The sequence below is a fragment of the Chaetura pelagica genome, unplaced genomic scaffold (genome assembly GCF_000747805.2).
Source record: "Chaetura pelagica isolate M959 unplaced genomic scaffold, ChaPel_1.0 scaffold344, whole genome shotgun sequence".
Classification (NCBI taxonomy): domain Eukaryota; kingdom Metazoa; phylum Chordata; class Aves; order Apodiformes; family Apodidae; genus Chaetura; species Chaetura pelagica.
The window spans coordinates 5458934-5472833 of NW_009953098.1; the positions used below are offsets into that span (position 1 = coordinate 5458934).

Here is a 13900-nt window from a genome sequence, read left to right on the forward strand (position 1 = left end):
TGCTGAAATTTCTTTCCATTCTGATCACAAATAAACATCAAATCTGTCTTCTTAACCCCATTTTGCAAAAATTTCCAAAAAAAGCCATCAAACTGCAGAGCTGCAGGACAAAAGTCTGTTTGCAGCCATAAATTTCAATTAAAACGTTGAAATGAGATTGTGGGTTTTTTCTCATTTCTGTAACTGAAGCTTTTGCACATCCCACTGTACTACTAATTGGTCATTGGAGCAACTTGTATTTTTTTCAGTCATTGAATGGAAACTGAGAACTTACTGCAAGAGCTTCCTGTTTATACTGTAACACTTTAATGAGCTTCTTATCAAATAGCTTCCTTCTATTACAACATCCAGCAATTCAATCAGCACTAAGAACTACCTCTGCTAACGTTTAAAATACAATAGTTACTGCTTGTATACTGTCCCCTGACAACATCTGGGATTCACATTACATCACATTCACATCTTACAGTTTTGAGATGCACTAAACACATAAAGCTTACCAAAAAAAATCTAAAGCAAAGTTTTAAGACCTTAATGCTTGCTGCTAGTTTCAAGACATTTTTGAAAAATGGATACATTCCTCCAAAGTTTATGATTTAAACCAGCATTGACACATATTTACAGGGTTTCACTTGACCTTGACTTGGATGATGGACACCATCACTTGTTTTCCTAAAGTAAAAGCAATGTGGGATCTGTTTTCTCGGAGGCACTTACTATGTGTCTGGCAGCAAAGACACCATCTACTATGGCACAGCAGAAGGCAGCAATGACACCGAAGCTGATGAAGACGATCGATGCAACCAGCTGAGAAAGGAAAACAAAGCAAAGTATCATCTGCCTCTCCACCACCAACCATTTGGTGCCCTCTCCACAAGGATATGTAAACCACAGTCAATAAGCTCTCAAGCAATCAATGACCCAAATGTTTGCTCAGGCTGCACAAACTGGTCTCATTGAAGGCAACGGGACGTGTGTCTCAAAGGAGTGTCTGCTCCTGTGAGGTGGCATGAGTAGTAGTGTTGTGCCAGACTGGTTCTCTGGGAACTTGATATTGTAATACAAGTTCTCCCATGACTCCAAATCACTAAGGATATACATCTGCTTTTGGCTGCTGCTGTCTGTAACTCTTCCCTGGAGAGAAAGGAGGAAATTTCTTCTCTCCCCATCCTGGAGAGCTGTGGGGAGCTGCTCCTGTGAACATTTCCTAGGCTGTAGCAGGAGATGGCTATATGCCATCCTCTCTGGTGGGACTGCACCTTTAGGAAACATCACTTTCATGTAGGCATAAGCACAAAGTCATGACAGCAGAAGACAGGTGACCAGCCTACACCATCAGTTATACACCCTCACAGCAGCCTGGCTGGGCTCCTCAGTGCCAGGCTGTGACCAGCACAGCCCATGGGGCCTTCCCTTAGCTTGGGGGAGTTGCAAGGACAGAGATCTCCACCTTCAGCTCAAAGAGGTCAGTCTGACAGGTCTGATCCTCCTACTCTGGCCCCATCTTGCCCACTCTTAAAATTAGGGCAAAGCATTCAGGAATTAAACCAGAAATACTCAAACCCAAACTCAGGTATGAGAAACAAAGTCTCTGTTCCCCTACGCCACTTTAAACACCTCCTCTGCCAGTGCTTGGCTGGGGGAACAAGGCAAGAGTGCCCACATGACCCCTCCTTGCTTCCAGCAGCAGCTCAGCCACTGCCAGTGAGCTCCAGACCAGCTCATCACACACACAGCTCCCAGTGGTGATCCCAATGCCCCGTGCTCAGGCACACTGGGGATATCGACAGGGCTGTGGGGAGAGGGCAGGCCCAGCACTCAGAGGTTCACAAAGAACAGTGGCATTTCTGTTTAAAGAACTGAAAGCTCTAGTGGGTTTTTCCCTGGTGGTGTTCCACTCCAGCAGTCACAGCCTTCAGGTGTCGGTCACTGGCAGCTGTTAAAAACTGCTTCTCCACAAGCACAAAGGTGACTCTGGTTATTATGAGCTTTGAGCACTAGAAAAAAAAATCACTAATAACAAATACAAAAGTATCAGTTAGCTTGGCCAGCACTGACAGGTATCTTGGGCCTCCTGACCTGGGGATGTTTGTTTCAAACATCCAAGTGCTAAGTTTGCTCTAAAACCTTGGTTCCTGCCACAGCATGAGGACCCAGTTCTCAGAAAGACAAGCCAAACTGCTTGACAAACACAAGTCAGAAGGAACTTACATGTATTTTTAGGTTAATCACACTGTTTTTACCTATATTTCTCTCTGTGAAAACAGACCTTCCTCCAGCAAAATCCACGTGTAGCACAGGTCAGCTTGAGCAATAAATGGAGGTGCAGGGAGGTTCATATGGGACAGTGGGAATGGTCCCTATACAATTGCTTACTTCAGTTGGCTTCAAAATAAGAGAAAAATAAAATTTTCTAGATGAGGCAAGTATTCAAGACATACACTGTCCTACTGCAAATAAAAACTGCAGCAGCAGTCAGGGCAGACTTTGAAATTAACCTAATGACCATACAAACAAGTCATGGTCATTAATAATGAGCTGCTACTGTATATATAGCTGCTACTATATTAGATGCTGTGCCACAAGTTGCTTGCAGATGGCAGCAGGTGACAAGTTTTCCAGGATCAGGTCCCATGCTGGGACCCTGCCAGGTGAAAACACCAGCATTTCATCCCCACTCAGACCCACAGCATCACCACATCTGGATCACAGCTTGCACTATCCATGACACCAGTAACACCGTTTCACTCCCACCAACCACACAAGGGGAGAAAGCACAGCTTCTTACAGTCTTGGGGGAAGAAATGGGTGTTAAGGCTTAGGTCATTTGGTAGAAAAATTAACTTTTTCTTTGTAAATACCCTTTCTTTCATACAAAGGAAAGAGGATATTCTTCATAACTAGCATAACACTTGGAGATGGGAAGTGAGCCAAACACTAGACATACAATTAGGGTATTGATAGGAGCTGCTATTGTGGTTATTTAAAATAATACAAGATTAATGATGATACCATTGCAACAGCCCTCCTAGAATATAAGGATCTAGTGTTAGAAATGGTTTTGCTCACTTTATCTATACACAGTTTTCTCTCCCAGCTGAAAAAAGGTAAGCCTGAAAATCAAACATAGCATTTTTGTTAAAGAAACTCAAACAGCAAATACAAACACACAAATTAATTTTAGAAAAATTCACTGTTTTCAAATACTCTTATCATTTGTCAACAAGATTTTTGCTTCGGCATTGACAATACTGTTGCTGTAGCAAGCAGAAGTCCCTCTCAAGAGCTGTGTGATATGAGTGATTGCTCTTCGCTCATCTAACTCCTGCTCAGGTGGGAAAAACAAGAGAGGTCTATTCCTGTGGGCAGGCTGGAGAGAAGTGAGGAGTGCTGCTTCATATTAGCCCTCCCCGTCAGCCACAGGGGTTGCTCCACTCCCAGCCAGCCTATGGGAAGAAACATGCACAAAAACACAGCAGCAGAAGTTGTTTTTAGCTCTTCCTGCCATCACTGAGGAGCAACTGCATAACAAGCCACACCAAGACTGCCTTTTAGCAAATGAGGATACTGGGGAAGTTCATAGATTTAAAAAAAAAAAGAATCCTGCACTGCCAGTGGTATGATGGAAACGTAATGGACAAAGCTGCCACTGTGAAGTGCTCCTGGGCATGAAGCAGATGTGACTAAAGCACAGGGACCATAAGTGACAGCTCCTGCATATCCTCTTTGCAGTCAGAGAAGACACACTAGCTGCCAACTGAGGCAGCAGTGATGCAATCCCTGCAAAGCTGGGTCACGTGTTTTTTAGGACACAAAATGACAGAGAGATGAAAAGAATAAATAAGGGCTACCCAAGGCTCTTCAGAATAAACAAACAGGCCAAGTCAAAGCCACACTGTCACTCATGAGCACTCCTATGGAGAACACAGGACTGGCATAACATGCTCATTGGTCAATCAGACCTTGACATGCTGCTAATACATGATGAGCAAGAGGCTTGGAAACCCTGCTAGGACAGAAAGAACAGGACGTGTTGCTCTTGCAGAGCCAGAGTGAAAACAACAAAAAATGTCCACTGGGAAACGCATCTCTCCTGCACCCTGACTGGGAAAGGCAGCTTTCCTCTCCAACAGGGTCTGCCCCAGACTCTCCCTCCTGCTCTGCAGGGAGCATGCTTTGTGGAAATCAAAGGGCAAGGCAGCCCAGACCCTGGATTAGGACAAGCAGGAATTTCTCCCAACTCGCTCTGCAGCTTGGACCACTCATCTGGTCTAGCCAGTGTCTTCTGTGCTTCTCAGGTCCCCAGCTGCTGGTTCACAGCATGCCTAGTTTCTTGGATTTTCTTACTACTTGAAGAGGTGTTTGGAAACAAGAACTAGCAACATGTATGTTAATCAGCAACACGCATGTTAATCAGCAACACTGAAGAAGTTGGTTGCTCTTCAATTACACCAGTCTTCATGCTTTTCATCATGTTGATATCTCAAGTGAGTTACTCTCTAGACATACCTAGAGCAGATTGCTCTGAGCACTCCTGTCCTCAGGAAGCACTTTCTGCTGGGCTCAATAAGGCTTTTTACCTCCAGATTCTGGGCTGGCTGTTACACCAACTGCTTGATCATCTTCTCTACCCTTTGCTTAAAATAGGAAGTGGCCAAAAGCAATTTTTGTAACACCCCAGGCCTCCAAGATTTTAAAAGATTTAAAACAAATGTACTATGTTTATGTTATTTACCAGATTATTGTTATTTACCAGCTGTTACATACTGTGACAGCTCAAGAGAAAAAGCACTGGGCATGAGTCTGTGAAGCACTGAGTGTCCCTAAAACACCAAACACTCAATTTCAAGCCCTTTATAAAATCCCACTGGGTTCAATGAGACTGTGTATAGTCACTTTGTGCTTACTTGAGGTTTTTGTTTTGTTTTAAATTTAAAAATACCAGGGCTAACAGCCTTGTTCTCCTGGGCTGCCAGAAATCCTCTCTAGTTCTCAAGTGGTATCCCACACTACCCTGGAAGAATTAGAAAAACAGTAATAGGTTTTGCATGCAAAATGTGCATTACTGTCATTTAAAAAAAAAAAAAAAAAGTTATAATGTACTTACCATTTGCCTTTTGTTTTCTATCAAGTTTGATCCAATTATTCCAAGAAACGACCCAAAACCAAGCTGAAAAACAACATATTGTTAGCATTTACATCAGGACAATATCCAACACCTTGTACAGACAGACAGAACACAATTAAACCCAGAAGCAACAAAAGAACATACTGTGGATGTGTCAGCACTCTTCCTTCAGCAAGGAATCAGTGGAGTCTCCCACTAGAGGAACTATCAAGTGTATCCCTTATATGACACTGAAAGCGTGTGCAGAAACCAAAAGGATGAGTTCTGAATTCCATCCCATCCCCAGTGATGCTGAGAAATGATGCTGGTGGATGAGGATATGCGTTGCTGTCTTGGAACAACACTGAACTCTCAGGAGCCTCCAGATGCAAACCTAGCAGGACCACACCACTAGTGTCTGCAGGACCAGGCTTTTGTAACCTCACCAGGGGTGTGAGCAGTCATCTATATTTTCAACTCAGAGACTTTACTGATGTGAAGTATGAAATAAGGGAGAATTATACTTGGGAAGATTTAGCAATTTTCTGCTGCCTTTTACTCCTCCCTCATTTCCAGGGGTGAGGGTGCATCAAACAGGGTCTTCTACCAGAAGAGCTCACGCCAGCCCAGCCAGCAGAATGAGGTACTCCAGCAAAAGCATCTTTTCTTGCTGCCATAGCTGACAATTGCTCTTATTTCAGCTCAGCGGAGCCAGCCAGGAGTGCAATTTCCCACCTCCTTTCTCCATAGCCTTAAGCTATTAGCTGCATGAAACAAGTTTCTAGGACAGAGCACACAACAGTCAGGCCAGAAACAAGGACCTCAACCAGAAACCAAAGACTACAGAAGGAGATGCAGAAGTACTCCTGTATTACACCAAGAAAGGTCTTTGATTGGTGTAGATCATATCCAACTCCAAATCTATGGCTTGGCAAAATGAGAAATTACCTATAGTTGGACTGGTTGTATTAAGCAGGTACAAATCCAGTGAACAGAAGAGCTGGATGAGAATGCCAAATACCTGTCCAAGCTCTCAGGAAGCAGAATAAGGCGTGAGAAGCTGCAGTGATTCAAGAATGAGTCAAAGAACCTGGAATCGATACTTCAAGATCCAGGAAAAGAAAGCAAAGTTTTAACAAATCCAGTACTAACAAGCAAAGGTACATGCAGAGATTAGCAGACACAAGTGTGATGAGAAGTTGGTCTTAAGTCTTCCCCTGCTCTGCTTAAGCCCAGGAACACTTGGTGCAGTGCTGGGGGCAGCAAGGGCTGCTGGCTCAAACGGCAGGGATTAAAGCAGAGCAACCGATCCGGCTGCTGCTTCCCAGCTGCCTGCCCTGCACTCTGAGCCCTCGGAGAGTGTTGTCCACATATCAGGGACAAACTACCCTGGTGGGAAGCACAGCAACAAAACCAGGTGCTGCTTAACATTGGGACAGCAGGCAGGGCAGAGAGCCAGGGGCACTGCTAAGCTGCTCCAAAGCTATCTGGCAGTGCTTCTGGGCTGATTATTTTGCTCATCTTGGGCAAGCAAAAACCCCCCACCTTCCCCAGGTAACTGGAGTTTTACAGCTCAGTCCCAAGCCCAAAACCTGGGAGATCCAGGCATTTACAGCAACATGGATCCAGGCATTACTTTCATTCTGGTGATGTTTAGCAGCAAGGAAGTTGTGTGGCAACACACACCTAAGGTAAATGCTTAAGAAAAATGCTTTGTGTCCTTTGAGATTGATCCAACACATTTAAGAGAAATGTCCATGTGGTGTCACAGAGAAGCCTTAAACCAAAAGGTGAAATACTCAAGATAATTTAAGATCATTCAAAGAGAAGGAATTAGAGCAAGTCTGTACAGCCAACAGGTGAAGACAAAATAAATCTGTGGAGGATTCTCACTAATGTAAATGCTCACTGCATTAATGGGAAAACCACTCATTCTTGTATGGATGAGACAAAGAGATCTGAGTAATCTGCATCAACTGCGTCACTTGCTGGTGGATATGATCTCCTGGGATATCTGTCTGACGGGAGGACAGGAGACAAAATGAACGTGCTTTTCCAGAGTAAATCTCCAGGCCAATAGGCTTGACAAGGAACCATCACAGAAGTTTGCCAGTCAAGGGCCAAGAAAGGTCAGTTACTTGCACAGATGCTGAAAGCTGGTATAACTTGGAGAAAACACTCCTATCTCACAGAGCCTCATGTCCATAAGGGTGTCTGCCCTCTGCACCCGGTCATTATTCTTGTCTGCTGAGCATCACTGTTACACTCTGGGCTTCCCAGGCCCAGGTCAGACACCCAGCCATAGATGAAGATATTTCCCACAGTGGCACAGCCAGGGTGTTCACGTGTAGTTGTGAAGGTGTCTGTGGTCATGGAGGAGGGTGAAGGCAGCCTGGCTACAGGACATGCCATTGCACCCTTTGCTTCAGCTCCTCCTCCTGTGTCAATGAGGAACTGACCTTTTTGGTAAGAAAACCAAAACAACCCCCCCCCAAAATCCAACAAAACACAATCCCACTGATGTGTGGAAGGTCTCCAGTGCCCTGTTCTGTTCATCCTCGGGAGTAGAGACCTGGGAAGATAACCCCTACATCAGAAAAACACTTCTTTGCTTGCTTCCTCCTTGCACAAGAGGTGTTTGCCCAGGACAAACAAATTAAAGGAGGAAAGAATGGTGCATTAGGCATTCCAGTGATGAGACAACTGATGTTCCATGAGACAGTCCCATCCTTAGATCTGGTCCACACATGGAGAACTCACCCAGCACATGAAGAGACTTCTGGCTCTCTCTTTTCCTTACCAATGCAGGGTACTCAAGAGTATGACTAATGGTAATGCACCACTAACAGTGCACAGAAACCCCTGTTGGAGATGCACACAGGCCTAACACTCCTATGAAGTTCTGTCTGACAAGACCTGCAAGTAGCTTCTTCTTTGGGGCTATGGAAGGCACCTGCCCCAGGACAACTCACCTGAGTGCTCATGCACCACAGCAAGCCCTTTTTCCACAGTAAAGGGAGAAATCCCAGCTTGTTATGAAACATCAGCTATTTTAAGCATCTGCTGAAGCACCCAGCAGCACACTGAAATGTTTTCCTGTGCAGGGAGACAGGCGAGGTCATCAGCCATATTCATGCAGCAGATTCATAAACTGAGAGGAGGAATTTGGTGATAACACAAGCTGTTGTCAAGGTGCCTCTGAATAAAGAAGCTCAACACCCTTCCCAAGCTCAGGAATTCATTAATTCCTTGAGTGGACCAAGTCTTAGAGAAGTGTCAGCGATGCTGATGTTCCTGGAGCACAAACAGGATGGGGGATGTCACGGGGACTCTGTAGGACCTGCTCTGAAGCACAAGTTTGCACTCAGGCTGACAGCACGTAGGCTAAGTGCTGAGAGTTGAAGCCAGCACGTCGTCTTTCTCAACACCTTCCTTCTATACTTCTCCTTAAAAAAAGATCAGGCCTAAATGCAGGAATTACTGGGTCAAGAAAGAAAACCTATTCTAAACGGGAGAGGCCCAACACAGTCTGTAACAATGTTCCACACTAATGGCCGTAAAGGGGCTCTCTTCAGTCATAGAAGAGCTTGTCCATAGAGAAGCATAAATCCCCCTGAGATCAGCAATGTGTGGCAAACAAATCAAACAACAATAAGGCAAGAACTAGTCTCCACCTTGTTATCTGGACTGGTTTTAAGCCTCCAGCTTTGAGGCTCCAAACCTAAATCACTCAGCACTCCGCAGCTGTTAGAGAAGGAGCCTCCAGCTGCAGGGCTTCAGTCACACTCAACATGCCCAACCTAATTTGGCTGCAGCTCAGACCTTTTTGTATTTCTTTTTGATGTTTCAGACAGGCAGAGGAACAAACCAGGACTTGCTTTCCAGCTCACATTAAGACTTCTGCTCAAGCCAGGAGGGACATGATGTACCTGCCCCTTACGGTTCTGCTGGAGGTTATACATCTAATGGCAAGAAGGCTGGGCACCAGTGGTCTTCTTTAAATTAAGCCACTTGAAGCTACAAGATTGTGCTTTCCCATTTTCATCTGTTGATAGCAAAACAAGAGGAAATGGATGTGCTGGCCACTTTGATGTGCATGCTCCTCTGGCAAGCTGCCACAGCTACTGCTAATGTGCTTCTCCTCATTCAGTAACTCAGAATCGTTAAACACTTGATGAGCACCAGTTCATGTGAACAGTATTTCAAGACCTAGTCTCTCAACTGCTCTTGGCACCAATGGTCCTTCTTTGCCTTACACTTCTGCCTGGGATTAATGTGATGTGTGCAAACAAAGAGGTCCTAAGGTTGCTCTGACTGACATCAGACCTATTTCTCTGTCTCACAATTGGCTCAAAAGCATGTTATTACCTAAGCTCAGAGGAAGCTGCTACTTGGATGGGATTTTCACATGGGAATTTTGCGTGTGAATGAGCAGCAAGTGCAAAATAATAACAAAACAAATAAATCAAATGGCAATGAAATAGCTGAGCATAATATTCAGAACAAGATCACCCTATATAACATTTGCAGCATTACAAGGGACTTTGTAGGCAATAAGTTTTCTAGACATACCTAGGAGTTCTATACTTACAATAACCCCTGGGTAATAACCTCCAACAGTCACATTTTGGGTTCTTGTTGTAGCAGCTAGGCCCACCGTTAGAATTAATACTGACACAATGAGGAGAGTCACAGTTACGTAGAGGGAATTTCTTTTTCTTCTATTGAACGACCCTAAAAACACACATACACAACAGAATTTGCTGATTCCTTCTGGGGACAGTCGTGGTACTGCAAATTTCTCCTCCCACCACCAACCACACTGTGGTTTCTAACTTGAGAATATTTTGGGGTTGGACTATCACTTTTCACCTTCACTAACATGCTTTATCAAACATTACAGGGCATCTGAATTCACATTTACTTATCATTGATTTGAAGTACATGATGAGTCTTAAGAACTGTAACATTGCAAAGCTCATGTGGACACATCGGAGCCTCCCAGATGTAGCAACTCAGCTATTGAGAAATATTACCATTGGGCAAGTATGTATTTTCTGATCTGTCTACTTACATCAAGCTAAATAACCACACTGTATTCCACTTGTTTTGAGGGGGGAAATCTTGGCTGTAATCATATCATAAGGCAGCCACAATTTTCCATGTAAATGAGATATCACCAGTAACAGCCACCTCTCCTCCTCCTGTAGTAATACCCTCTACTTTCAGCAAGGACCAGGTATTTTTAGATGCTTGAATAATGAATTTGTGGATTAGTAAAACTCATCTACAGCTGCCTGATTATGTTTTTTTTCCTTTTATATATTTATAGATCTCCCAAATGAGCATAAATATAAAATAGCGATTCCATCACCCAAGAGGAAAGCTGGCTGCAATGTTACGCTCAGCAGTATCTTCAGGCGTGTTAGTTCAGTCTGTGCTCTGCCATCTTCACATCACTTTGTGGAACAATCCTTTTGATTATATTTCATACATTATGTAGACATAGCCCAGCACCCAGACAGGAAGCTGGCAGGATAACAGACTGTAATGGTCTCCTGCCACGCTTCCTGTGGGCTGCTGAGGCAACTCTGCATCCCATCCTCACAGCCTGGGGCTCTCCAGGCTCCCCAGGAGCAGGCAAAGGCATTTCCCACCCCAGAGGCTTCAAAGTGATGTGCACAATACCAGCACTTCTCAGTGCTTCACAGAAGGGCAGGGATGTGTCTCAGGAGCTGCTTCCACCATCACTGATCGAATTCCTGAAAGCAAACCCTGCTGGGATGCCCCGCTCAAGGTGTTCAGGGGCTCACTGGCAGCCTGTGTGTGGCGAGATAAAACACCTGCAGAAAGGCCAGGAGGAAAGGCTCAGCCAAGCCAAGCATAATAACATCTTTGTCCAACTTCTCCAGAGAGAGGAGTGCACCAGGCCTTGCTGGGCAGCTTTCTGTCTTGAAGATGTACACCCAGGTGCCCACAGGTCCTTCTTTAGGGTCCGTGTGTATCTGCCACACAGCTAGAGAGATCCTGCCACCCTAACAGCTCTATCAATGCAGCCATAAGGGGGACACACAAGTACTAATTATCTCCCTTCCACTGTAGGGACAGCTCTCCCCAGGGAAAACTGCAGCAGCTCCCAGCTGCTCCTCCACACCCACTCCAATCCAACCCACCAGTCGAGAGCTCCCTCTCCATGCCAATCCATGCTCTGGGCTGGTACAGCTGCCACGGGCATCTGTCACTTCACCCACACCAACCTGATGAGCTTGAGATCACAGACAAGTTCTAAACTTGGGGCCTAAAAGCCCAACACAAGAAGATGAAAGCAAGAGAGGTTTGTAAAGAAAAACAACATCCTTTTTGACTGACCAGCATCTCTGGAAGAAAAACCTTTCACCCACAGACCTTCTGCTCATGTTCTGGAGCACAGCTGTGACTGCACCACTGGGACAGCACTGGGTCTAAGAGTAAGGAGCCTGACAACTAGTTACACTTGAGTTGGAATTAATAGCTAGACAGTTTCTAATTTCAAACAAAATTAAATAACTGATAGAGAACCCTGTGATCCAGGCTGGATATTTTATCAGTGATCCTTAGTTTTTAATACCATTTTTACAGGTTGGAGATAAAGGTACCCAACTGTTTGCTGCAGGTTGCATTTGGGATTAATCTTTTTACTCTCCTAAATTTGCCAGTAAGTTAATAATATAAACCTAAAATTCTAGAGCATTCAAAATCCATCAAGACATCAGGTCACTCTGTATATATTGCCTCCCAGATGCTAATAGCTTGTTCCACGCTCAAGTTTGAATGCAATAATTTAAATGCAAGTGTCACATAAATGTCTTAGAATTCCAAACTACTGGGACCAAAGATTTAGCCTGAACAAAACTTTAGAAACTGGAGAAAGAATTGCTACTTCTTACATAGACTAGTTCTGAAAAGAGGCAAAGAACAAACCTGTCTTGCTTACGTACACAGTACCTTACCAAACTTCCAATTACTGCTATGGTCTGGCTGGCAAGTGAACAAAAGAGAAGTAAAACCAGCCATATGTTCCTTACACAGGTTAAACTCTTTACAGTTAGGCTGTGTGGGTGTGCAGATGTTTGTGTGCCACACAAACCCACCCTGCAGAGCACGGCAGAGTGAGTGTCATGAGTACACAAGCACAGGGTGCACAGACACCACCTGGTGTTCCTGCAACTCCATCATAGATGCTTCAAAAGGCTTCAATGAAAAAACCTGAAAAATGTTCCCTTTTCCTCAAAACCAGAGAATTTTGTAGTAACATTCTTGCAGGAAAACACTCTGCACTTTCAAAGACTGTTTATGGATTCTGAACTTGTTTCAGAACCACCATGTTTTCCAGTCTCAGATTTCTACATCACTTCCCAGCTCTTCACTGGCCCACACCAACAGGCAAGACAGAAGCAGAGCAAAAGGTTTCCAACGGGAACATTTCTGAAAGCTTTTCAATATCCCTAATAAGATTAAAAAAACAACAACAACAACAAAAACCCATCAAGAAAGAAGGAATCCCCAACCTAAAACCCATAAAATGCTTTTATTCCAAGTCCTGACAAAACCAACCACAATTCTTTAACTTGATATAGGAGATGGATGCAAAATTTAACAGATAATGTGATTACCATCACTTTAGCTCTGTACCAGGACACTAATTCAATTTTTTTGTTCTCTGAAAACATGTTTTGTTAATGCATACTGAGAAAGTGGGTTTGTACTACTGAAGGATGCCTGCAGCTGCTTCAGCACACATGAACTCACATTCAGTGTCTCCACTGACAGCTGCTGAAGGGCTGCCCCAGCAAAATCCTCTCTCTCAACATTAGTTTTCTGGTGAAAGTATTTCCCATTAGATTGTTGTCCTCTTTGCTGCTGAGCTTGGTAGAGGCTTTATACATAGAACCACAGCTATGACAGCTCTGCTACCTCTGCTTTTAAGAGACAGGCAACATTTTCTCTGATTTATCCAAATTAGGTACCTCAAAACCTGCAGTGCAGGAAGATGTAAAGAAATTAATGCTACCTATAGTCTGGCTATTTCTTTTTCTAGAATGGCACACAGAATGTGGACAGGCTTCAGAAAGATTCTTTTTAAGCCTCAGATATATCATTTTATTATAGTTGCCATATATAAGCCCATGATTATAGTAGGTTCTTCCAAATCACTTTAAAAGTTTGCAATAATACATATCTTCATACTGTGCCCGATTTACTTAAGATTTTTCCCGATTATCCAAAGAAAACAGACAAGATGGCACAGAAACAGCACCGACTTCTCCACCTTGTTCTTTGGGGGGCAAAGCCACAAGCAAGGAATAAACAGAGCGGTGGAAGGAAGGCAGCTTTAACTTTCACCCGAGCAGAGCAGGGGGGCAAACGGCTCCGAGCCGTTCTCCTTCCCAGTCCTCCTCCTTTTGCTCCACTTTACTGAAAAAGCGTCAGCCTGCGAGCTGTGACCCAAACCCCGCTCTAATTAGGAGCCCTCCGGCATCCCCAGGGGAGGGGGCTGCGGGCGCCGGGCCGGCTCCTCGCCCCTCGGATGGGTGGAAAAGGGGGGGAAAACGGCAATTAGCAGCCAGCGCAGAGCGGGATGTGGAATTCTCTGACCTAATTAGGGAGATGCAGGAACGCCAGGAGGGCAGCGGGAGCAGCCTCGGCCCGCAGGAGGCTGCAGCGCCCGGGCGGGGGGACACGGGAACCCCGGGGGGCTCTGCCGTGACCCCGCGGCAGCGCGGAGGGGCTTCGGGAGGGGGGTCGGACCGTCCT

At 44.8% G+C, this 13900-nt stretch overlaps 1 protein-coding gene across 1 annotated transcript in view; it reads right to left on the reverse strand.

Annotated features, from left to right (window-relative positions):
- Positions 1-13900, reverse strand: part of TMEM255A (transmembrane protein 255A) — a 23535-nt gene that overhangs the window by 9049 nt on the left and 586 nt on the right. Inside the window, exons 2-4 of the mRNA XM_009997225.1 lie at positions 9699-9841; positions 5108-5170; positions 718-807 (exon numbers count right to left, since the gene is read on the reverse strand). Of these exons, the coding sequence (XP_009995527.1) occupies positions 718-807; positions 5108-5170; positions 9699-9841 (296 nt within the window). The remainder of the gene's footprint in view (positions 1-717; positions 808-5107; positions 5171-9698; positions 9842-13900) is intronic.